Source organism: Phacochoerus africanus, chromosome 7 (genome assembly GCF_016906955.1).
Source record: "Phacochoerus africanus isolate WHEZ1 chromosome 7, ROS_Pafr_v1, whole genome shotgun sequence".
NCBI lineage: Eukaryota > Metazoa > Chordata > Mammalia > Artiodactyla > Suidae > Phacochoerus > Phacochoerus africanus.
Genome location: NC_062550.1, coordinates 58296887 through 58324382, shown reverse-complemented (window position 1 = coordinate 58324382; position 27496 = coordinate 58296887). Strand labels below are relative to the sequence as shown.

Below are 27496 nucleotides of genomic sequence, written 5' to 3'. Positions count from 1 at the left end.
TGAAAATGTGATTTTGAGCCTTGTTTTATTTTTCAAACAACATATGCACCTTCCTTTTTCCTCTCTGTCCTGAAAAATATAGATTTCTAAAAGTAGTATAAACATGTAGTCCTTCATATGGAAAGACACTTCATTACTTCACATATAAACTGGAAATATAAGTTTCTTCCCATTTACATAATCTTCAAGTTGGTGTTTCAATAATAGCCAGTAATTCATATTGGTAGAATTCAGTCTATCTCTTAATTCTATTAGATCATATTGCACTTATGAGATGCCTTATAGTTCATCATCTGTATTCATACCACAAAGAAAACTCTACAAGGATTGAGTCTGTGACCTTGACTCCATTTCATAATAAATATCCAGGTAGTATCAATTCTAATATCTTTTGGTCTCTAGCAGGGTGTAACTCATGAATCCATGAGCTCTTGAATACTTACTGTATGCCAGAAACTGTGGAGGATACATTAGCATATGAGACCTAGTCAGTCTTAAAATTTTCAATTTAATAAGGAAGATAAAATTCATGTACACAGTAAATGAAGTATGCAGGATTTCTAAATGTCTAAAATGCTATAAATAACTGCATACTAGGAGCAAGTACCTTATTCTAACAACTACTTCAAGCAGTCATAGACATTTCAAAAATAAATCCAAAGCAGGAAAGCACAAATATGGTTTTATACTGTTTCTCAGGTGACAGTAAAATTATGTGAATGACAAGTGAGCATGTTAAAATAATGTGAAAGGACAGATTTGTGAAAAAGTTGCTTCTGAAAGCTATTGGTTGCCTTTTTTCTCTTGCTTAATAAATACTTCTACCTACCTAAAAAGACTTGTGGCATAGGTCATATACATTATTAAATGATTATATAATGTTATTTATTTCATTTTTAAGTAGCTGAATGGTATTTAATCAAGTATTGAAATAATGTCTTATAAAATTATAATAAAATCAGATGTTAAAGGTTTCTGGTATTTAGTATTTGCAAAACAATTCTCTGCTTTTAAATTATTTAAGCATGACTTTTAGGCTAAGGAAGAAAACTTGACAGTGAAAGGTACTAATTCAGATTAATCATATCATATAATCTTAGACTTTTACAGAAATTAAAACAGAGATCAGAAGCAATGTGGACTAATTAAACCAATGAATAAATATATGGAAAATAGCAATGTGATACCATCTCTGTTTCTGGTTATTTACCTCTTGATTCTCATCTCTTTAGAGTTATTTCTTATGGGATTCTATAGATAATCAAAGCATCAGCAAAGGTTTCAGGCAGGGCCATGCTTTCTCTGATAGAGGTTCTTACAAAATAAAAAACATATTTAAATTTAGAAAGATTATTTTCTATCTATGTGGGTAATCTATATTTCTCTCAATTCTCTCAAGCTGACTCTTGTTGTATTAACTTCTTTAAAAAGAATTTAATCTACTGATTTATGACCCAGTTGTAACTTGAAAATTTTTTGATGTGGGTCATAAATTCTTCCTTGCATGAATGGTCAGTACCCAGGATTGTGAGCCACACACATTTGGCGAGTCTTCTATGGAGGTAATTGCTCATCGTTGGTTGAGAGCAGCATGTTTCCAGCTATTTCGCAGTCCTTTTTGTTTACTCCTGGGAAAAGCCAGGGAAAAACAATCCATGAAATCCCCATCCTGCTTAAAAGCAAAACATCGGTAGAGACCCAAGAGTGTTGCTGGCTGAATCACTACCATAAAAGCCTGTATTTCATCAGCTTTTCTCTTATTAAAAAATCAATATCAGTTATTATGGAAGGCTCCCAAACAACATAGGGACCATTCACCCAGTTTAAAATGTTTATCACACCCATTTTTATATCAGATATTTCCCTGCAGAAATCTCTCTATCTTCTCTATGTGGTGGTAAAGAATGTCTGCTTCCCTAAGCATAACTATCAAAATAGATTTGGACTTAGTAGGAGAAGAACAGAAGCAAAAAAAAAAAAAAAAAATTTAATATTCCTATCCTTTAAAAAGGAAGTCATCTGTTTTTTATCTGTACTAGCCATCCTTTCCCTTTCTCATTGCCCCAGTTAAAGTTATGACCCATGTAATCTAAACTAGGAGGCACTTAAACTGCATCTCTGTGGGTCAATGAACAGAGCTGACTAAGTGGACCCAGGTGTAAGGCCATGCTCACTCGGATGTGCAGTCCCCACACTCAAAGCCCCTTCTCTAAGGATTGAAGCGTATCAACGAAGGGCAAAGTAAGCACTTGTTACCTTTAATCAGCCATGTAAAAGGGAGAGAGCTTGGAATTGAAACCATCTACACTTGTCAACTAGTATATAGTGTGTGTGTGTGAACGGTTAAGTCTGCTTCCCAAGGAAATGTTTGACAGAGTCCTAAGTGAGTAGATGTGAATTCAGAGTATCCAGTGAAACTAGAATGCAGTTCAAATCCACGGAAGAAGAACCTTGTTCTTAGCAAATGGATAATCATAGTGTGATATATGGGTGGCCCTAAAATGCAAAAGAAAAAAAATATTCAGTAAACAAGGAAAGGAAAGCAATCCTGGCTGATAGAAAAATACAAGTATGTGTGGAGGCTTAAGGAGCTTGGGCATGACATGTGTTGGAAGTGGAGGTAATCAAGTACACCCCATCTGTGCTACAGATGGAGACCTATGCAGATGATAAGATTGAAATGACAGATCAAAGTTACATTATGAAAGGCATTTATGACTAGAATAAAGCTTTTAGACTTTCATGTATAGTCACCTGAGAACCTAAAAGTTTCATTGTTTTGATGAAGGGAGCACCATCATCTAGCTTGGATTTTATTTTTTTATTATTATTATTATTATTTTGTCTTTTCTAGGGCCATACCCATGCCATGTGGAGGTTCCCAGGCTAGGGGTCTAATTGGAGCTGTAGCCGCTGGCCTACCCCAGAGCTACAGCAACGCGGAATCTGAGCCGCGTCTGCGACCTACGCCACAGCTCACGGCAACGTCGGATCCTTAACCCACTGAGCAAGGGCAGGGACCGAACCCGCAACCTCATGGTTCCTAGTCGGATTCGTTAACCACTGAGCCACGACGGGAACTCCTAGCTTGGATTTTAGACAGATAACTCAAATTGTATACTGAGAGAGATACGGATTCAAGAACTAGGAAAAGGCTATTCTAGTTATGTAAGCAAATGTAGAGGAGGAGCTGAACCAGGACAATAATTCCAGTGGAAAAGGGAATGAATACAAGGGACTATTGAAGTGGTTTCTATAAAATTAGGTGACTGACATTGGGAATCAGGAAGAAGAAGGAATAAAAGAAGATATGAATTTCTTGTCAGCTGGACAATGGTGGTAAAATATGAAACAGGATAAAAAAGTTAATGAGAAAAAAAGTTGCTCAAATTTAGATATCATGAGTTTAAGATGCTGGATCATAGTTAAGGAAAGATAGCTGACAACTTCCTATGGTTTCAATTACTATCTGTATGCTAGTGATGCCCAAACTTTAATGCATTAGGCCTCACCCAGCCCTCTGAATGTATCCATCGATCACCCAGTTTCTCAATTCTACTTCCCACTTTTTTTAAAAATTAATAACCGTCACTCATAAACAGTCTCCTAGTCCATCCTCTTATTTGACTCCATTTTAATCTGTTTTTCTCACATAGCTACAATGATCTTCTAAAACACAATTCATTCTTTTAACACTCATTTAAAAACACTAAAAAAAAAAAAACAACTTTCTCTTGCCTGTAAGATAGAGTACAAAATCTTTCATGTTGATAAACCATCCTACCCTACTTGCCTTTTCAGCCACATCTCTTATTGCTCACCCACAGATTACCCAGTGTTCCAGAAAGCTATATTAAATCTCTGTATGCAAACAAAGGGAAGATATCTTGCTCTCCTCTCTCCATCTATATATGCTGTTCCCTCAGCCTGGATGGGAACAGTAGAAAAGGAAAATAGTTTCAAATCCATTTCTTTTTCTCACTTGAACTTCATCAAGCTGATGAAAACATTACTATCCTCCATAGCCATATTCCCAGTTTATCCTTTATTTTTAGGATCAACAGCATTGTTCTCAACTTCCCACTATTGTAAAAGTACCTCTATTTCAGAGTAGGAAATAATTTATCACCTTAGTCATGAGTTGATGATGATCTTCTTTCTCAAATTTACCTCAGAAAGATCTATTTTTTTCTAAGATGTTCACCTATCACCTATAACTAAAATATTATCCCTTCAATCTACACCAGAATATAAATGAGGTACATTTCCAAAGGTTGGCAGAAAAATATCTGAACCTTTGTACAATTTAATCTTTATTTAATTGCTTTAATATTTAATAAATATAATTACCACTTAACTAGGGAAAATTGTGTTCTTATATATAAGTCATAGAGTCATGAAAGCAGATAAGATTAAAAAACAAGAACTGCAGCATAAGATTAAGAACCAGAAGAATGAATTTTATGATCTGTTCTTACACGCCATTCAACCTGGACACTTAAGTTTTGGAAGATTAAGTTATTTTTCTTGAAAATATATATTGTGATTTATTTTTTGTGTTATAATTTATATAGAGACCTCTTTCTTAATCATTAGCATTTGATTCTCTTAGAATATGTTGAATATTTTTATGCCCAGTTTAAAAATGAGAAAATGGAAGTTCAAAGAGGTTAAAGAGCCTTTTTCAAGATCATTTAGATTTTAAATGGTTTCAGAAATTCTGACACTAGAGCTCTTCTTATTTCTACTGTCCTATGATGAATATAACCCTTCCACAAGAAGACAAAATGGATATTTTATTTATATTCATTCAAAGGTTTTTTTTTTCCTTTGTTTGCTTCTGTTTTGTCTGTGTTCTTGTTTGTTTTGCTAAGATGCTACATGCAGGATTGCCTGAGCTAAGTGGAATCCAAGACCTGAAATATGTGTATGATAACCTTCGTCCACAAGATTCAGATCTGGAAGCGACAAGTCATTTTACCAAGTAAGATTAGCTGTATTCATGTATGCATGTATACAGACACGTGTTTCATATTTGAGATGATTTTAGGATAAACAGTCATTGGTACAAAGCTGTCATTTATACAAGCTTGTGTCTTTTTCCCAAGGGATAGAAAAGGAGCAATGTGACTGTCTAAGTGAGGGCCTTAGTCAGAGTTTCTGTAGTGAGCTATTGTTTGCTAACCAGCTTCTTCATCTAATACATTGCTCAATAAGAGGTCATTGAAAAGAGCAAGAGTTGACATAAATAAATTGGTTGTGCTACTTGAACTATGTCCAGAAAAACAATTTGGAAAAAGAGATTTATGATGAATATGGACTTACTATTTTCATCTCTAAGGCAGTATAAATATTGGAATATTTGGTGACTATCTTCTAGTTTTAATCTTTTTTTTTTTTAAGCAAGTCTGAGAAAACACTAGTATACATCAAGGTAAGAGTCTGAGCACAATACAGTGAATATAAATTTTAGACTCCAATTCATTCTTAAAAGGGTGGTGTATTTTATAATATAAGACTCTCTTAGACTTTAATTTTTGAATGGATAGCATAATTGCTAATAAATTTTAGGTGCTCAATAAATGTTAGCCATAATTATTATCTTATTAAATATTTTAAGTAGAGAAATACAGTGCCCTTTCCTATAATTTCTTAATATTGAATCTTACTTGAGTCTAATTTTTAATTTTCTAAGATTTTCAACTGGAAATTTCTGAACACAAATTTTAGTTTTTTAATGGGTGTATGCTTTGTCCTTTTGAAGAAAACAATAAAATCTTTCCCAGATTGGTATTGCTTTTCACTCCTTTGTCCCAGAATGTGTGCTGCAGAATCTCGTTCCATTCCAAGGGAACAGGGAGAGTTCATGGGGCTGTTGTAAGCACTTGGAGAATTTCACTTTTGCAAAGACTCTGTTTCATGAACTTTAATGGATAAACTGCTTTTGTGGTTCAGACATAATCAAAGAATATTAGAGACAGAAGAGCCCTTATAGTTTATTTATTCTGACAATAAAAATGCTAATGAGAAAACTGAAATCTAAAGAATTAAGAGGTTTGCCCATGATTAAAAGTAAGAAACAGAGCCAAGACTAGGGCCCAAAGCTAAGATTTTGATCCCTTGTTCTAGAATTTTGTCAACATTGGAAACGATATGATATCAAGGAATTCCAGGCAGAGCCCCTGTCAAAAATACCTTCCTGCTGTCTGGTTTGTTTCTGAAATTCTACCATTAGAGATTCCACCATTAGAGATTCTTTAGGTGAATCTGCTGGGTTTTTTGAGTCTTGAAAATGCCTTTTAATAATGGTAACTTTGAAAGAAGCATTTGTTTATATCCATTTAGAAAACTACAAGTGTTAGTTGACATCTATCTGTGGCCAAAACACCATCTTGAAGACTGGCAGAAGTGTTTCAGATCCTTGGTTCCAAGGGTGACGGACTCTCAAGTTGCCTCAACTAATGGGAACAGGGAACTTGTATGAGAAATCCAGAGGAAGGGCAGACAGGCTGCCTCAGGAAGAGCAGAAGGACATCTGTCACAGAACCTGGAAGCTCCTTTGGGGCTCAAGACAGCTCTGGGGATCTCATCAGCAGGAATCAGCCTTTAGTGAAAAAGGGTGGGGCACTAGGGAAGGAGCATAGAGAGGGCCAGGAAAGACGGAGGATGAAAACATGACTGGGCTGCAGCCTGTGTTTGGTATGTCATTGCTTGAATGAAGCAGTTATAGTGCTGCAGTTCACAGATACCCCCTCCTATGATTTAAAGCAAAGGAAAAAAACTATGTATTATATGAAAAAAGCTCTTTCAGGCTGAGGCCACAGGAAAGAGGTAAATAGGCTTTATTTTTCTGCCAGAGCCCCATCCCTCCACATCCTCCAACTTCATCTTGACACACTCGGTTCTGCGAGGGGCGGAATCTTGGCCACTCATCTCCCCTTGCCATTTAAGAGGTTGTGAATTAACACAGGATGTAGATCCGAAGCCAGTAGCTTCCTGGCAGTGAGCTAGACCTCATTATCCTGCCTGCATACCTTTCCCAGGCAAATTTCTTCACTTTCAGGTGCCGTATAGTATGTTCTGTTAGTTAAATTTCTTTCTACAACTTTATAGTAAAGAACTGCTTCTCCATTGCAGACTGAAAAGGCAGTTAGTCCTCTAAATGAGGGCACATCATTTCTCTGTTCAGTAATTGTCTTTGAGGAGTTCCTGTTGTGGTGAAGCGGAAATGAATCCAACTAGGAACCAGGAGGTTGTGGGTTCGATCCCTGGCCTCGCCCAGCGGATTAAGGATCTGGCGTTGCTGTGAGCTGTGGTATAGGTCATAGACACAACTCAGATCTGGTGTTGCTCTGGCTGTGGCTTAGGCCAGCAGCTGTAGCTCCATTTGGACCCCTAGCTTGGGAACCTCCATATGCCACGGGTGTGGCCATAAAAGGACCAAAAAAAAAAAAAAAAATTTGTCTTTGAGTCGCCATTTCCTATCTCTTATTTTTGAAGACCTTATAAATCTGATTGCCTTTATCAAGGTTTAGCCACACCACCTCCATTGTTCCCAAGTGAGCTCTTGTTGGAATAGATGTCAATACATATTCATCCCTGCTTTGTCTATTTAACTTGCATGCATAGCCTCATCAAAAATGCTCCCAAAGAATTGTAAAATTACTAGAATAGGGTGTTCCCATTGTGGCGCAGCAGAAGGGAATCCATGAGGACGCAGGTTCAATCCCTGGCCTCGCTCAGTGGGTCGGGGATCCGCCATTGTTGTGAACTGAGGTGTAGGTCGCAGACGCGGCTCAGATCCCAAGTTGCTGTAGCTGTGGTGTAGGCTGGCAGCTGTAGTTTTACCCCTAGCCTGGGAACCTCCATATGCCATGGGTGTGACCCTAAAAAGCAAAAAAAAAATATTACTAGAAGAGGGGAATCTGACCTAACTTTCAGTCCTACTCATCCCTTGAGACTCTGGACTTCAGAAACCTTATCAGATTATTCCATCAGATTATTCTAGTACCAACTAATCTTTTCTTCTATAACTCTACAGAGCACGTATTATTTCATGCTATGTTTAATTTATTACTGAACTGCATACTGTCTCGTACATAAGTTAATATACTGGTCGGTTTTATCAAGTTTTCACAAGGAAAGCAGGGGATATAGTCCCACTTCCGTACTTCCAAAAGTATCTGAATATGAAACAAGTTCTATTCCATTAAAATATATTAAAAAGGAAAAAGTTTAATGTAACAGAAACTGCAATTTAAACACCATTATATGTATAAAAGTCATATAACGATGGCTAACATTTAATACAGTGCTCCTTCTCTTCTGAGTGTTCTGAGTGCTTTTCATATAGTAACTTATTTAATCATCATAACAAGTCTATGAGGTAATATCACTTTTATCTGTATTTTTAGATTAGGACTCCAGAGAAGTAAAATGATTTGCCAAAAGATACAGCCAGCAGGAGATGGAACCACTGTTCAAATCCAGGAGGTCATGCTTCAGTTTGTGGGGTCTTAATTTCTATCCTGTGTGCTCAGATCCACCCCTTCCATACGCAGGCTCTCAGGGATGTGCTGCTTCATAATTCAGGCCACAGTTTACTCACGGTCTCCCAGAAACTACATTGGCTGCAGTTTGACCGAAGTAGAGCCTATATGCTTTCTTAAACACTAATCCTCATTCCTGAATGTCCGAAGCCTTGGTGGAAGACAGAGTCTCTTCCCAGAATTACTGTTATCTCTGTGTGACCATCAGGTGTCCTCTGGGCGTTGGTTCAGGATATGCTGTAATGACTGTCCTCAGAGACCCCTATGGGGTCATTGGACGAATGACGTCATGGCAGGCACTTTCCTCCTTTTTTTCTGTTCTGGTCTATTACCAGATGCCTGGAACCTCTCTATGGTTTTTTTTGTTTGTTTGTTTGTTTTGGTCTTTTTTTTCGTTGTTGTTGTTGTTATTGTTGTTATTGTTGCTATTTCTTGGGCCGCTCCCACGGCATATGGAGGTTCCCAGGCTAGGGGTTGAATTGGAGCTGTAGCCGCCCACCTATACCACAGCCACAGCAACGCGGGATCCGAGCCGCGTCTGCAACCTACACCACAGCTCACGGCAATGCTGGATCGTTAACCCACTGAGCAAGGGCAGGAACGGAACCCGCAACCTCATGGTTCCTAGTCGGATTCGTTAACCACTGCGCCACGACGGGAACTCCTCTATGTTTTTTCTCCATTTTTCTCCTCAGAGAAATCTCCCGTAAGATCACCCTCCCATTAATATCCAAGAGCCTGTCCTAGTAGTAAATCTCAGTTATATACCTTTATTTTTAGATATGATTTAATGTGTTTTGAGATCGTCTTTTCAACTCTCCCCTAAGTTCCTTGGTCAGCATATGTAGATCAAATGTTGAGGATCTATTCTATCACATAGTCTGTCCAGAACTGAAGAACCTGTTATCAAGGTTCAAAAAACCTCAATTGAATATGACTATGTTTCTTTACCATTTAAAAATGTACTTAAAATGAAGAACCTGTTATTGAGTTTCAAAAAAACCTCAATTGAATATGACTGTGTTTCTTTACCATTTAAAAATTTACTCAAACTCTATTATTTAAATATTTAAAGCAAATCGTATAATATTTCTTTTGTTAATACTTAATGTATAGAGTAAATTTATAACAGTAGGCTGATGAATTAAAAACAAGAAGGGAGACTAAAATGACATGATGTACATGATTCAAGTAAATGTTAAAAAGTATGTGCACTTGTTTACTTTTCTGTGTAAATAATACTATTATCTTAAGCTATGTTCTCTGACATATGGATTTCAAAACTAAAGGAAAAACTTGAAGTGTAGATGTTAGCACACAAAATTTACCCCCCCCCCAAAAAAAAACAAACAAAAAGAAAAGTCAAGTTCAGTAATGAATCCATTGTTGGTCTTGGCGCTTCAATAAGTACCATTAACTCTAATATACCTGTGAAAACCCTGTGTATTTAAACTCATTGTTCTCTTTCTTCCGGCAAGCTAAAAGTGTTTTAGGCCACTGTTTATTCTGATGTCACTATAACATACACACAAAAGTAAGATGAAAATTCACCGTCTCCCCTCACCAAGTAGCTCACAGATCTGGGTCATAAATGAGGACTAAGCCATCTGAGACACAGCCTGGGTGGTGTATCCACCTTATGTGCCCTGGTCCTGACTAGAGTATTAGCATTAAGAGGCTGCCCTCTTGACCCTGTTTGAGGCTTGAAAGAAAGAAATGGCTTTTCCTTACTCTCTGAGGGAGTACTCTATTTATGGACAATACAGGATCCTACTTCACTCTTGGGTATTCACATTCTGGCTTAAGAGCAGATCATAAGAGTTTCGGAGGATACTGTACCCTGCATGGCATTAAAAAATTGTATTATGATGAATGGCATTCAGAGAAAAATGAAAATAAAATTGATTTACTGGCCACAAAGACTTTTCACTTCATCCTCTCTCTGCTTCCCTTACTTTTTTTATTCCCCTTACAGCTGAGTGCTGTTGAATAGAATCAAGAAAGTATCATGACTCAGTCACTGCAAATTGATACTCTCATGTAATATCTCTGCTGAGCCCACTGCTAGGCAACAAAGGCAACCATCCATTAAAATGCCGTCCAAATGGATTATTTCAGAATTTTCAACTACTCTCAAACCTCGAGTTAGCTGTCCTTAGAAACAGATAACCTATTTCGCAGACCACACTGGGATCATTAAGCATAAACTTCCCTGCCTACCTCCCCTCCCACATGCAGATCATTCTTTTCACTTTACCCATTTCCTCCCCTAGAAACATGAGAGGAAATTTTTCATGTGTTCCCAGATATTCCATTTGGCCTGCCATACAGACCCTTTGGTTTAATAAGTGTAAGTTTCCCCCGCTTTTCAGCAAAAACTGAAGGCATTTTGAAGCAAAACTCCAAAATTCAAAATAACAAATTATTTGCATTAGTGAATTATTTTCATAGCTAAACCTAGAAATTCTATCTGGGATTCTTTGGGGAAAAGAATATATATGACCTCAAACTGTAACCTAACAAATTCCAGAAACCAAAATGGCCTGGCTAATTTCTAACAGAAATAAAGACCTTCTGCTCTGCTTATCTCTGTCAGTCACATCCACTTCTCTTTGCCTATTGGCCGGTGTTCTCTAACATAAATTTCAGAGAGAGACAGTCTAATTGATTTAACTAGTTGCCTTTTTCCATGCTGGACAGGGTCTTTCATGCAAAAGCCATCATGGATTTCTGTTGACCATCCTTATCTTAACCATGGGCCAACCCTTCACAAAGGACAGCCTGGAGCTTCTTTTCTGAACTTTGAGGTTTAGAAAGAAGAGTTATAATTATAAGGGGTCATTGGGCAAACAGGCACCATGATTGTTCCAACAAGTACAACTGTGAAGCTGCTGAAAATGTTGACAACATCCAGAGACATCACTCCTGGACCTCGCATGACAAACACAGGAGTCAGAGTGCCTGAGCCACCTAGAGTGCACAGACACAATACCAGAAATTCTCAGTGTTCCCTTCATTCCTCCCTGTTTATTTCTCATGGCGATAGAATGAGACAAGACTCTTTATGCTCACGTCTCAAAACATAGTTCAGTGGCTTTCTATCTTGTTTTTCTTCAAAACTGAGAAACAGAGTATGGGACAGGAATGCAGATCTCTGGGTTCTTTTATCCGTAAAGTTTCTTGATGCTTTTTTAGTACTTTGCAAATTGTCATCTCGTGGGTTGTTTTAATTCCACGAATTTAAGTCAGAGTTTTCCTTTGCCTTAACAGTTAACACCTACAGAAATAAATGATCCAAGGAAAAAATAAATAAATAAACAGAACCTAGGAGAACTAAGAGTCATGATGTTCAACTTTCCTTAAATTAGGAAAGCATATTCAAAGGGAAATGCAAATTAAATGGCATTTCCCCTTTCATTGTGAAAATCTCCCATTTAAAACTTTTAATTATAAGAATTAATCTAAATTAACTTTTAAACTACTTTTTAAACTGCAAGCATAACAGTTTTTATAATACATCAATATAAGCTAGCTTTTACATATGATAAAATTACAGTATTGATGGTAAAATAAGAACTTTCTCATGCAAATTCCTTCACAGAAAAAAATCTCTTGAGGGAATTCCCTTTGTGGTTCAGCAGAAATGAATCCAAGTAATATCCATGAGGATGCAGTTTCAATCCCTGTCTTCTCTCAGCGGGTTAAGAATCTGGCATTACCAGCTGCAGTGTATGTCGAAGATGCAGATTGGATCCTGCATTCCTGTGGCTGTGGCATGGGCCATCAGCTGCAGCTCCGATTCGATTCGACCCCTAGACTGGGAACTTCCATATGCTGCGGGAGCGGCCCTAAAAAGCAAAAAAAAAAAAAAAAAACTAATGAGAAATATTTCCCTGATAGTATTAAGTAGACTGAGTAGTCAAATAGGTAGGTATTCTATCAAACCATAGAATTATATAAAGCAGCTTCCACAATAGAAATGTACTGTTGTTGAAATTTCCATCAAGTGTTGCCTGAGAACCTTCTCTCATTTGCCATTCCACAGCATTTAGGATCTCTCTTCAGTGGTTTCTTTGATGTGGCTTATGAGGCAGGTAGAAACTTTTGCCATTTGTAGTCACATATTAATATAAATGCGAGTTCAAAAAATATAATATTTAACCTGAGGGAAAATCTGCCTTTTGGCTAAAAGTGACATGGAAGATCAGACCTGGGTTTAACCCAGTTTTCTGAGACTGATAAACTCAATTGCCTATTCACACACACATAGCTAGGAAACCTGTTAGTAGCAATAGTTTCTGATGATAAGCAATCTAAAATATTTATATCATATAAAAAGGTGCATCTGTTAAGAAGTAGAATAGAATTTGTACACATTTTTTTAAGATGGAACTTTAAGAAATTTTATATTTTGTATGCCCCTTTGGACTGTGTTCCCTGGATGCAAGAAATAGTTTTGTTGTTGTTTTGGTTGGTTTGGGTTGGTTTTTTTCTGTCTAGGGGTTATTTCTAAGTAAAAACTAAAGGATCATTGTTACACTTGGAATTCCACACTAATCTATTGGTTTATTTCTCTTAAAGACAAAATTGAAAAGCTGTTCTTTATAAATAATCCACAATGACAGCAAAGATTTGGTAAACATGAGTTGGAATTTTTCATTGCTACTTTCTAAATGAGGCCATCTTGGTATGCATTTAACCTCTCTTGGTCTTTTTCTTATCTGTTGCCAAAATAACTTTACTGCTTACCTCTGAAGATGAAAAGATTAACATGAGGCCTTTAGTGCAGTGCCTACCAAAGGATGTATACTCCCTGAGGGCAGAAGTTTGATTTCTCTCCTTCATTTCTGTCTCCCAATACATACAACAGTGTCTAGCAAGAAGTTAGAAGTGTTTATCAAGACTGCCTGGAGAATTTCCTTAGGAAATTTAAGAACTGAATCCTTCTAGATGTTGCTTTGGACTAATAAGGATACTCCAAACATAATCCAGATGAAGATGCCATTAAATAAGATAAATCATAGAGCTGCCGCTTGGGTAAATCAGATCTTTGTAGGGGCTTGAAACTTACTGCTGTCAGGTCTTCGGTCCCAAGTTGGGTCATATTTAATAACACTGTTTTATCCAACCTGTTAAATCTGCCACTTGAGAAATTAGGTGAAAGTCTTCCTTAACATGCTAAGTTTATCATAAAAGTTCATCCTTCATCACCAGTCTTCTTGCATCTTAACTGTTAGGCAATGTAAGAATAGAGCATGGACATAGCTGAAATTTTGTGAGGGTGAGTACATCAGAACTGAAGATTTATGGTTCCTAAGCCCACCTTCATGAGAAGTGAGTACATGCTGTCACCCTAGAGTTTTCCATCCCAACACATAAAATATGCTTAGTAAATATTTGTTGAATGAGTGAAAGAATGGCAGGGACTTCATATATTATGATCAGTATTATAATCTTACTATTATTATATTCATGTCTTTAGACTACTCATGAGGAAAGAAATAAATGTTTTATATTGCCCTATGTACCCATAAATTCATAAAGTCAAAGAACATCTTTAGAAATAATGAACACAGTAGAAATGAATAATGATCAGGGTCATATTTAACTTTCCTTTGCAAATTTTGGCCAAGATTGATGTATAATAATGGAAAAGTTTGGAAGTTTTACAAGTCACATACCCATGACAAGATAAATGGGCTTGAAGTTTTATACAAATGAGGGGGAAATTATATTGGACTACATTGTTAACGTTGCATACATGGCAAGTTATTGTTTAGAAGGCATTGCATGATAACTTTGAGAGATGCCAACCCAGAAAAGCAGTGTTTGCCTTTAAATATTTATTCCTCTTGGAAATTTTTAGTAAGCTCAGAGTAGATGGGGAGTTCCCTGGTGGATCGTGGGTTAAGGATCCAGCTTTGTCATTGCTGTAGCTTGGATCACTGCTGTGATACAGGTATTATCTCTGGCCCTGGAACCTCCACATGCCACAGTCATAGCCAAAACAAACAAACAAAACAGTGCAAAAACAGAATAGAAGGAAATTTAGATAAATATATTTTTAAAGTGAAAAATTATAAGCATTCCCATTAATGTCAGGAAAAATATAAAAATGAGTCTGTCTTAATAGTAAAGCTCTGTATTTAAGCTTTGTTATATTGTTATTTCCCTTTTGAATAGGACAACAAATAAAACATTCCAGATCATTTTTTAAAAAATTTTGAAGTAAAACAAAAACCAAGCAGGAGGCATAACTCTCCCAGACTTCAAGAAATACTACAAAGCCACAGTCATCAAAATAGTGTGGTACTGGTACCAAAACAGACAGACAGACCAATGGAACAGAATAGAGAATCCGGAAATAAACCCTGACACCTATGGTCAACTAATCTTTGACAAGGGAGGCAAGAACATAAAATGGGAAAAAGAAAGTCTATTCAGTAAGCATTGCTGGGAAACCTGGATAGCTGCATGCAAAGCAATGAAACTAGAACACACCCTCACACCATGCACAAAAATAAACTCCAAATGGCTGAAAGACTTAAATATACGACAGGACACCATCAAACTCCTAGAAGAAAACATAGGCAAAACACTCTCTGACATCAACATCATGAATATTTTCTCAGGTCAGTCTCCCAAAGCAATAGAAATTAGAGCAAAAATAAACCCATGGGACCTCATCAAACTGAAAAGCTTTTGCACAGCAAAGGAAACCCAAAAGAAAACAAAAAGACAATTTACAGAATGGGAGAAAATAGTTTCAAGTGATGCAACCGACAAGGGCTTAATCTCTAGAATATATAAACAACTTATACAACCCAACAGCAAAAAAGCCATGGAAAAAAATCAATGGAAAAGTGGGCAAAAGACCTGAATAGACATTTCTCCAAAGAGGATATACAGATGGCCAAGAAACACATGAAAAAATGCTCAACATCGCTGGTTGTAAGAGAAATGCAAATCAAAACTACCATGAGATATCACCTCACACCAGTCAGAATGGCCATCATTAATAAATCCACAAATAACAAGTGCTGGAGGGGCTGTGGAGAAAAGGCAACCCTCCTGCACTGTTGGTGGGAATGTAAACTGGTACAGCCACTATTGAGAACAGTTTGGAGATACCTTAGAAATCTATACATAGAACTTCCATATGACCCCGCAATCCCACTCTTGGGCATCTACCTGGACAAAACTCTACTTAAAAGAGACACGTGCACCCGCATGTTCATTGCAGCACTCTTCACAATAGCCAAGACATGGAAACAACCCAAATGTCCATCGACAGAGGATTGGATTCGGAAGAGGTGGTATATATACACAATGGAATACTCCTCAGCCATAAAAAAAGAATGACATCATGCCATTTGCAGCAACATGGATGGAGCTAGAGAATCTCATCCTGAGTGAAATGAGCCAGAAAGACAAAGACAAATACCATATGCTATCACTTATAACTGGAATCTAATATCCAGCACAAATGAACATCTCCTCAGAAAAGAAAATCATGGACTTGGAGAAGAGACTTGTGGCTGCCTGATGGGAGGGGGAGGGAGTGGGAGGGATCGGGAGCTTGGGCTTATCAGACACAACTTAGAATAGATTTACAAGGAGATCCTGCTGAATAGCATTGAGAACTTTGTCTAGATACTCATGTTGCAACAGAAGAATGGGTGGGGAAAAAAATGTAATTGTAATGTATACATGTAAGGATAACCTGACCCCCTTGCTGTACAGTGGGAAAGTAAAAAATAAAAAAATAAAATAAAAAAATATGTCCTGGGTTCCAAAACATAATTTTCAACAATAAAAGTCTCACTCTCTATATTAAAAAAAAAAAAAAATTTTTGAAGTAACAAGAATTTAGTAAAATAAGTGGTTACGAGATAAACATTCAAGACTCAGTAGTGAAAAAAATAAAGGGACACTATATGGTTACCTCAATAGATAAAGAAAATGCAGTAATTAATTAAGATCACTCATTAAAAAAAAAACTCTCTAGAAATAGAAAGGAATGTCCCTAACCTGTAGCTAAAAACCTACAGAAAACATCCAATGCTTTTCTTTTGTAATTAGGAACAAACCAAAAATGCCTTAGTATTACCACATCCATTTACAATTGAACTGGAGTTCTTAGCAATGAAAAGGATGACAAAAACCTCTGCCATTTTTTGCAGATAACGTGACAGTGTCCAGGCAAATTTCAAAAGAATTTACAGTATATTTTAGAACTAGGTAAAAATCCATTCATATATTACCAAATATTAATTAAAATAAAATTCAGGAAAAGCTAGAATTTACAATTTGCCATACAAAAATATGCTCAAGTAAGGAATAAATCCAACAAAAGAGATGCAAGACATCCAGAGAAAAAGATCCTAAAATTATACAGAAAGATGTAAAGTGACTACATGTTTAGTGACTACATGTCTCAATACTCTAGGATGTTAATTCTCCTCAAATTAATTTATAGTTTCAATGAAATGCCACTCAGATCCTTATACATTTATTCTGTGTATGAGTGAGTTTGATAAGCTTATTCTAAAATATATTCGAGGAGGAGGTTCCGTGGTGGCTCAGAGGGTTAAGGATCTGGTATTGTCACTGCTATGACATAGGTTTGATTCCTGGCCTGGGAATTTCCACATGACATGGATGTGGCAATATATATATATATATATTTAGGAAGTCAAAATCATGAAAAAGACCCTTGAAGAACAAGACAAAATAATTTTCAAAACTTAAAAGTTCTAGCTATTTGAAAAAGCACAAAGTACTAATACCAAGATAGACAAATTGACAAGTGCAACAGAACAAAGAGGCCAGAAACAAGCCCATGCCTATATAAACTTTTGGTAGTGGTAAGGAAAGAATGGTCTTTGCAACAGGAAAAAATAAATTAATTGATCATTGTACATTATACTTCCAGATACCATGTGGTCATTTAAAAAAAAAAAAAAAAGATTAACTCTGTTTTCTGAATTAAAGACATTGTTCATTCGACAAATATTTTGGGGCCACTTACTATGCAGCAGTTACTATAAAAGACATTCCTAACAAAGGGATAAAGTCTATCTGTATATTTTACATTGAGCTAAAAGAAATTAAGAAAATGATGAACAAAATAGATTACAATTAGAACAAACTCAGAAATGAGGTGATTAAACCTGAGAAAGAATTAGAAAATAAAACGTATTTTTAAAATAATAAACTAGAAAGAACACAGAAGAAAATAAAAATGATACAACAGATAATCCCTCTAGAAAAAAGATTAAAAAAAAAAAAGAGGACCTTCAAAGCAAAAAAGTGAAGAAGGCAATAAAGATCTAGTTTACATATAAGGAAGTCCCTCAAAAAGAAAACCAAAATATATTACAACAGTATCAAAAGTAATTGTGTATTTGTTATTCTAATAAATACTGTCATAATTTAAGATGTTTTCTGAAACATGAAAAGACTTGAAACTACATCTTGAAAAAATACTTTGCATATTGAGAAAAGTTACCCAGAATAACCAACCTAAAACATATTTTTGGAAAAGCTATTAGAATTTGAGAGAAAAAAAAGAAAACTTCCTGTAAACAGCTAGGCAAAAAGCCTAGTCACAAATTTGTAAGGGAAGAACTTCAGTAGGTCATCAGAATTTTGTACAATAATCCTTTATTCCAGAAGAAGATGAGATTAATATTTTCATGACCCTCAAAAAAAAGAAAATGGGAGCAAAGGATGCTGTACCCAGCAAAACTGACTTTCAATTATAAAGGCCACAGAAAAGCTGTTATCAACACCCAGAACTCAGAATTTTATTTCCTGAGTACTTTGTGGGAAATTTACCAGAAAATGAGCATCAGATAGTCAAAATGACTGGAGAGATGTGACATAAGGACCTGGTATGGAATAGAAGATACAATGTAAGAAGAGAGATATAATATGTATAGTATAGCATAATATGTATGGTATGTCTATATGATGTAGATAGAATAGCTCTATAAAAAATAGAAGTGGAATAGGAAACACGTATGAAAAGTGGAATAAGCATACTGTTTGCTTTCTTATATTAACTGGGATGAAAAGGTTAACACTCCAAATCGGATACTGGAGAAAAGAGGCAGAGGGGATAAAGGACATTATCTAAAGATATTTATTGTACACAGGTTTAATTGCAAACCTTCTTAAATACAAAAAGAAAGTAAAAAAGCAGAGACCTACCAAAAAAACAAGAAAACAAAAAAAAAAACTAGAGTGAATACTATTTCATATAAAATATGTGTATATTAAATATAGTATTATACAACCTTGTTGGTAAGATAACTGATAAAGGAATACAAATATATACAAAATTAAAATAAAAGTTAAATCATAATTTAAAAAAAAGTTTACGGGGGAAAGGGAATGGTGTAGAGTGTTCATTGAAGTGATAGATGTTGGGCTTCTTGGAGTACACATTGTTTTGTAGATTTAACTTCTGGTATTATGTAAATATTTTAAATGATAAACATGAATGTTTTAAATCATCTCTAAAAATAGAAAACAGGAAGAGTTTTCTTTTAAATCTCTTAAAAGAAGTCAAAGTACAACTATTGCAATTACGGTTTTATTTTTCACTCCAAAGTTTCTTTTATATTTACTAACAACTCAAGATGTGATTTTGAAGTTTATAAACATTAATGTTTAATAGTTGGGCTCCAAATAAATAGGCATGGTCCTTAACTTTTTCCTCCATCCTAACACAAGGAAACAAATCTTAAATGAAATGAGTCAACTCAGGGGAATATTACTCACTATCTTTTCTTTTTCATTTCTCTAGGAAAATAAAGGAAAGTCTGGAGTGTTTCCCTGTTAAATTGAATAACTTGATCCACACTCTTGCACAAATGACTGCCATAAGCCCTGCTAAATCCACTTCACAGACTTTTTCTCAGGAATCCTGTATGCTGAGTGCAACTAGGTCAATCCAAAAAGCGACCATTTTAGGGTTCAGCAAGAAAACTAATCATGTAAGTCTCAAGACTGTTACCTTGACTTAAATATCATTTGACTTGATCTCAGTCTTCCCTTCACTATGCTACACAATCTTCCTCATTTGATGATTTTTTTTTTTACTATGCAAATGAAAAAGCAGTTACAGTTTGAACAGAAGTGCCATTAAGGAGAATGTTCCAAGGAGAAATCATAACAACGACAGCTATTAGTGGAGAACTATCAAAGAGAATAGTTCCTGCCCTGTGGTAGACTATCAATCAAAAGCTAATTAAAATGTCCACAAGAAAAGAAGAGCAGAAATTAGGCAGTCTGTTCCCAGCACCTAAGATTATGTTATCTTTATATATTGCATTTATAGATAACTTTGCCTTTACAAATTGCATCTCTTATCTTTTATGATTTTTATTTTTTTCTGCAGAAAGTTTCTTGCTTTCTATACATGAAACCAGATTTTAGAATGTATTGGAGGTTGATACTGCCATCTTTTTTATTTTGTCTATTTCTTTTCTGCAGCTGTATCTAATCCAGGTGACTCACAGTAAGAACGAAACAATCCTCACAGAAAAATCATTCGACCAGTTTTCAAAACTTCATAGCCAACTTCAAAAGCAGTTTGTATCATGGACCCTCCCAGAGTAAGTAAGGAGGACTATTCTCCACAGTGTTTTGCCTTCAGTACTTGTCCTTGAACACGAGGAAAAATTTTATGGTTATGAGATTTTGTGTTAGTGAGCAACACAGCATTCTCATTCTAGTGCCATTGAGCCTATCCCAGCAGAGTGTGTTGCTCTCAGAGTAATGACACTTTTTTTTTTTTGTCTTTTTAGGGCCTCACCTGCAGTTTATGGAGGTTCCCAGACTAGGGGTCTAATTGGAGCTGTAGCCACTGCCCTATGCCACAGCCACAGCAACGCCAGATCTGAGCCACATCTGAGACCTACACCAATGCTGGATCCTTAACCCACTGAGCGAGGCCAGGGATTGAACCCGCAACCTCATGGTTCCTAGTCAGATTCGTTTCCTCTGCACCATGGCAGGAACTCCAATGACACTTCTGTCTTATAAAACAGTACACGGTTTTAAATTTTGTTTGCTTTTAGCCATTGACTTAGTAGACAAAAAATTTCAGAACCAATTTTATTTTTTATCAGTTACCACAAAAATTACTTTGTCTGCTTTTAAATTCAATCTTTTTAGTTTTTCTATAAAAATAAAATTGAAATTAAAAATGCAGAACTAAATTCAATATACCTTCTCTTTTGACAAATAACTACAGTAAAAAGCTCTGATGTATTTATTTGCTGTACCAGAAAAATTTATTAATATTGCTTAGTAGCCAAGTAAAATTTACTTTTGTTGTCATTAACTATTAACTTGGATTATCTAAATTTAATTTATTGTTATCTTCATTTTGCAGTCCTGAAAATCATTGCTGCATTCATATTATAATGAAAAAAAGTATAAACAAATTGAGTGTAATGGAAAATAACCTGTGTTCAAGTGAACCTTGGTTTCTAAAATCCATCATTTAGAACTAGCCAAATTTAGGTTATAGACCTGAGTGTGTATACACCAGAAGTGCATCTTGACTTTAAAATGGTGAACTTCTTAGAAATTATGATATCTGCACTTAGACAAATCAAATGTTATCTAATCTGTAAAGTAGTTTGCTGGTATCCACAGGGGACTGGTTCCAGGACCCCTCCCACAGATACCAAAATCCTTGCATCCTAAGTCCTATACGTAAAATGGTGCAGTATTTACATATAACCTATCCACATTCTTCTGCATACCTTAAATCACCACTGGATTACTTATAATATATAATAAAATATAAATGCTATGTAAATAGTTGTAAATACAATGTAAATGCTATGTAAATAGTTGCTGGCATGCAGCAAATTCAAATTTTGCTTTTTGGAACGTTCTAGATTTTTTTTTTTTTTAATATTTCAATCCACATTTGGTTGAATCCACAGATGTGGAACCTGCAGACAGGGAGAGTCGAATGTACCAGGATATTTGTTGAGTAAACGTTCCTTTAACAATATGAATGTTGAGGAGTTCCCGTTGTGGCACAGTGGTTAACGAATCTGACTGGGAACCATGAGGTTGCAGGTTCGATCCCTGGCCTTGCTCAGTGGGTTAAGGATTTGGCATTGCTGTGAGCTGTGGTGTAGGTTGCAGACACGGCTCGGATCCCACGTTGCTGTGGCTGTGGTATAGGTGGGCGGCTACAGCTCCAATTCGACCCCTAGCCTGGGAACCTCCATACGCGGGGGGAGCGGCCCTAGAAAAAGCAAAAAGGCAAAAAGGCAAAAAAAAAAATATATATATATATATATATGAATGTTCATACCTGACCTAACATACATTGTACATGTGGATTTTTACTAGACTTTTAGGATTTAGTCAACTTTCCAAAATATAAATCTAAGCACCATCCCCAATGGATGGAGAATTAGTGTGTATTATTGAAGACTGAGTAGTTCACATTCATGAAAAGCTATACTTGCAGATGTCACAGAGATTTTGAAATACAAATGCTTTAAACATCAGGCAGTCAACAAATTAGAGTAAGAGCACATTCAAGAGATTAAGAAGGAAGGAATGTTTTTGTGGAAACCTAAAGACAACATTAGCTCTAAGAGTTATTAGAAAACATCTAATATAACTGAGGAAAGGCATATGCTGGCACAAAAAAAAAAAAGCTCTTACTTTGAAAATATTGATTTCAACATTAGTGGTTTCTGTTGTATACTACTAATTAATGATTTAGAAATACACTCATTCTTGTTAAATGACTATCCTTTTAGGTTTTAAAAATATCTCTCTACACCTTTTTCTGTCTTTTTACAGCTGCACCTGCAGCATATGGAAATTCCTGGGCTGGGGTCTAATTGGACCTGTAGCCGCCAGCCTACTCCACAGCCACAGCAAAGCCAGATCCAAGCCACATCTGCGACCTACACTGCAGCTCATGGCAATACTGGATCCTTAACCCACTGAGCAAGGCTAGGGATGAAACCCTCAGCCTCATGGACACTATGTCAGGTTCTTAACCTGCTGAGTCACAGCAGGAACTCCCCGTTCTACACTTATTAGTATAACTTGTAAAACTTTAAAGTGCCATTAATGTCTCTCCATATGCCTCTTCTCCATTTTCAGCTTTAGTTAGGATTCTGCTTTGCTCAACAGTTCCAACCTGGCAATGGGACATAAATTGATTTTAAAACAATTCAAGCAATGTATGAAGGGGAGGAATGTTTAGTCCTTTGTGCCCTAAACAATATTTTTATGCTACAATCCCAAAGAAGCTCAGACTTACAGCAATGCATATAGATGAAGGATGAGAGCAAGATTTCCTCTGACTCCTAAATTTACTAAGCAAAGCTCTGTGAGAATTATATAAACCCAATCTGAAAAGTACAATCAACTAGTTAGAGTCATAAAAAATAAAATTCAAATTAATCACATTGTATAACAGTGGTCTTCAAATCAAGCTGTTTGTACCTCTCAATACCTTCTGAGTATACACAGGCATAGGTATCTTGAAATTAATGGTCTTCTTTAAAAGTAATCTGCTTGAGAAAGGTTGATTTCCTTTTCCTCTCCTACTTTCACCATTGGTCTTGTCCTAGCCATGGAGAATTTTATTTTGGTACACTGTTCCAGAGAGTAAAAAATCTCTGAGGATTAAATAAAGAGCAAATCAAAATACTGGTGTTGGTATTGAAAAAATGAATTACTCTAATAACCAGGTATCAAATGTTTGCAGGTCAGGTGTTTTTTTAGTCTTTGGTGTGAAGAAAATTGAGGGAGGACATGATGGCACCATCAGATAAAAGATCTAAAAAGTCATTTTCAAGAACTGGTTGCTGTGTCATATTTGACCTGTAACTCAAAAACATTTCGAACAATTGAATGACATTCCTAGAGCTGAGTTCCTCAATGCTCATGTACTTATAGACACACAGATTTTTTTAATACATACATCTATAAAACATCAACAAAGGAACAGAATTGATGTTGAGCTCCATTTTATTCTAGCAATAAATAAAATTCACCCACAGATACGTAAGTTAGTAGTTAAAACCAGAGCTTCCTGATGGCTTAGCAGGTTAAGGATCTGGTGTTGTCACTGCCCTGTCTCAGGTCCCTGCTGTGATGCTGGTTTGATCCCTGGCCTGGGAACTTCCATATGTTGCAGGCACGTCCAAAAAAAAATATTTGAAACCAGCAAAATCCATCTACTTATCAACTGTATTTCTATGCTTTATTAATTATATATGATACTAATTTTAATAACTTAATCTGGATGAAAAATTTTCACACTTTTTAAGCCTTCGAATTGCAAGAGACTTTTAAAAAAGTAAAATGTCAATTATTTAAATGCACAGACATGATTTTGGACTTCCCTCACATTTTCAATGGGAAGCAGTGAATGGGATGTCCTGCAGTTGTCACATACTTCTGTATGTTTGCAGATAACACCTCACTATCCTCCATGCTCCTTTGCCCAAGGGAGGTCTGTACCAAAGAAGCATAAGAGGAAGGAAGCAACAGCAAGATTGCAGTCAGAGGAAGCTGCTAGATAGCTCCTAAAAAGATATATTTAACCTGCAAAATGTGTTACCAAATGCTACCCATTAACAGGTCACCCACCCAGTAATTCATCTTAATGTCTAACCCATCAAGATGAATCATCAGGTAATGCAGAGGAAATTCTGCTAGATAGACTCCTGGAGAAAGTGATACTTTGCTCCAAAAGACTGAGATCAGAAGGAAGCATATGTCACTTGGTAAAATGTTTAATTTAGTTAGTGAAGCACTGTCTACAATGAACCCAGAAGAAACAATACCATCTGACCTTTTTGGAGGAAAATTATGAATCATTAAACTTCAGAAAGTATTTATTAAACCCCCATATGTATTTAAAGGACAAAATGTGTGGTCTGCCATAAATACAGTAAGAAGGAAAATATATATATTAATTTAGTATGTTAAAGTAAATTAAATTAGTATTAATATTAATGACAGTTAAAATAGCACAAGTGACCACAGACAGCCATGTTAATAAAACTCTCAGAACTAATCATGCATTCTGTGGTTTTTAAAAAATGTTTTCATTGGCTCTTCCATCTGGTTCATCTGTCACTTCATGAACAATTCTAAGATAACAGAGGCCAGTTCGCAAACTAATGAAGATTCACTTTTTTCTTTTAAAACAGGTTTCCTCATTGGTGGCACTTACCTTTTACAAATTCAGATCATAAAAGATTCAGAGATCTAAATCATTACATGGAACAGATATTAAATGGATCGTATGAAGTTGCAAATGTATGTTACAGTTTACTTTTTAATTTTTACATAAAATATGAACTATTTTAAAGTATATTTTAAAATACTTTATGATAATATTTTTGGTCCTACATTCATTTAATAAATGTTCAAATTAAAATCATCTTGTCAATTCCATGCACAAATCAACTGGGATTAGTTGAAATTGCATCTTGATATCTTTCAATCCATTATCATATACCTATTTAAATATTTTTTAATTTTTTCTCAATAATAGCTTGTTGTTCTATGTATAGAGGTTTCTTTAAAATATTTTGTTATGCTAGATATCTTATGGTACATCTTAAAAATCCTTTTTCTGGCTTTTTATCAGTATATGGCTAGGACTGATTTTGTATATTGACATTTCACCCTATTATCTTATAACTTCACTTTTAATTCTAATAATTATCTATATTGCTTTTAATTTTCCACTTACCATCATACTGTCTGCAAATAACAGGGGTTTTATTTTTTCTTTCTAGTATTAATACATGGTATTTCTTGTTTTTGCTAAATTATGCTCTCTAGGGCTTCTGTTATGTATTGAATTGAAGTGGTAATGGTAGATATGTTATTCCTGAATCCAGGAAAGAAATGTATAATATTTCCTCATTAAGTATGTAGGTTTTGTAGATATCCTTTATTATTTTGTTTCCTTCTATTCCTAGGGTGTCAATAGCTTTTACAATGAAAGTTGATTTATCAATTTTTATCCTGAATCTATTGGGCCAATCAGTGATCATCCAAATCCAGTAATCCTGGTTTTCTCTTTTGTTAATGTGGTGAATTACATTGATGAACTTTCCGATTTTAAACAAATTTGCATTACTAGGATAAACTCCAGTGGTTATTGCATTATCCTTTTTATGTATTATTGGATTTGAACTAATCTTTTCTTTAACATTTGTTTTCATCTTTGTTTATGATAGAGACTGGCCTAAGTCATTACCAGGTTTCAGAATCAAGAATATGCTAGCCTCATAATATTAATTGCAAAGAATTCTTTCTTTTTCCCTGCTCTCTGGAAGAGTTTGTATAAAATTGGTTTTATTTATTTCTTTAATTTGTATCATGTAGTTCTGGAGATTCAATTTATTTGAGTTATAAGACATTTCACATTTTCTGTTTCTTCTTGAGTCTATCTGTTAAGTTCCATTTCTCTAGGAATTTATGCAGATTTATTGGCATAAAGTTATTCATAGTATCTTTTCATAATCTTTTTAACATTTATAGGATCTGAGGAAATGTTCACTCTTCCAGTCCTCACAAATATTTCCTGATCAGTACCTCCAAAGGATTAGGAATTTTACCAATCTTTGCACAGAATGAAATGTGAGCTTTATTGACCCTCTCTATTGTATTATTTCTCTATTTAATTTATTTCTTATCTTTATTACTTCCTTCCTTCTGCTTTTCTATTTATAACATCCTCAGGTATTTAACTTATTTTCAACCTATCCTCACTTAACCATTTAAAATTTTAAATTCCCTCTTCTAATCAAGATTTGATAACACAAGTTCTTATGTACAATATTATTGTTTTCTTTATCATTCTTTAAAAATATTTATAAAAATTTCACTGTGAATTTTCCTGGACCATGGATTTAAATGTATTTGACCCACTTGAGCTTTATATGCTACTAATAGTATATATCTATATCTGTATCCATAAGTACTTAAGTACTTTTTATTGTTGTTTTATGCAATCAGTATTTAATATATCTCATTTTCATTGCTTCCTGTAACTCTGACTTTCCATCTGAGATTGTTTTCCCCATATCTGAAGAATACCACCTACTATTTCCTTTAATATGAATTTGCTACTAAAAAAAACCCCTAAATTTGTATTTGTCTGAAAAGCTTTTATTTTATCTGCATTCCTGGAGGATATTTTTGCTGACTATATATAGTATTTGGATAGCAATTATTTTATTCTAAAAACTTTAAAGTTACTTGTCTTTTAGCTTCCATTGATGCTATTTAGAATTCATTTTATAGTTGTTGCTTCTTTGAAAATACATATATTTTTATTCTTTATAATAGTGTTCTTTTTGCTGTTGTTTTTCCAGTGTTACTTTAATTTGATCATATATGACTTTATTTCTACTGATCATGCTTGAGCTTTCGCACTTCTTAAATTGGTGCCATGAGGTCGTTCATCACTTCTGGACAGTTCTCAGTCACTGTCACTTCAGTTATCGTTCATACCATTCTCTCTCTCCTCTTTTTCCGGGACTGTAATCACATATATGTTAATCCACTTCACTGTACCCTCTATATCTCATACCTTTACTCCTGTAGTTTTTATTCGCCATGGCTTAGTTTCTGAATAATTTCTTTTGACTTATCTTTTGGGTTATTTATTCTCTACTTCTCTGTGTTTAATATCCATGCTTTGAATTCTTAATTTCTATCATATTTTTCAGTTTCAAAATTTTCTTTTTTTTAGTTCTGAGGTCTTTACTGAAAATTTGCCCTTTTTTCTTATTTCTTTGAAAATGGTAAGCATAGTTATTTTTAAATCTTCCTAAAAATTCCAATAATGGGACCCACTGCATGTATATTTCTATTGCCTAACGTTTCGACTGGTTTTCAATCATGTAGTCTTGTTCTGT

General features: G+C 35.3%; 1 protein-coding gene across 1 annotated transcript in view; it reads left to right on the top strand.

Moving 5' to 3' along the window:
• PIK3C2G (phosphatidylinositol-4-phosphate 3-kinase catalytic subunit type 2 gamma) overlaps positions 1 to 27496 on the top strand; it is a 360083-nt gene that overhangs the window by 256602 nt on the left and 75985 nt on the right. The window contains exons 26-29 of the mRNA XM_047787464.1: positions 4875 to 4984; positions 19363 to 19552; positions 20052 to 20173; positions 24770 to 24878. Of these exons, the coding sequence (XP_047643420.1) occupies positions 4875 to 4984; positions 19363 to 19552; positions 20052 to 20173; positions 24770 to 24878 (531 nt within the window). The remainder of the gene's footprint in view (positions 1 to 4874; positions 4985 to 19362; positions 19553 to 20051; positions 20174 to 24769; positions 24879 to 27496) is intronic.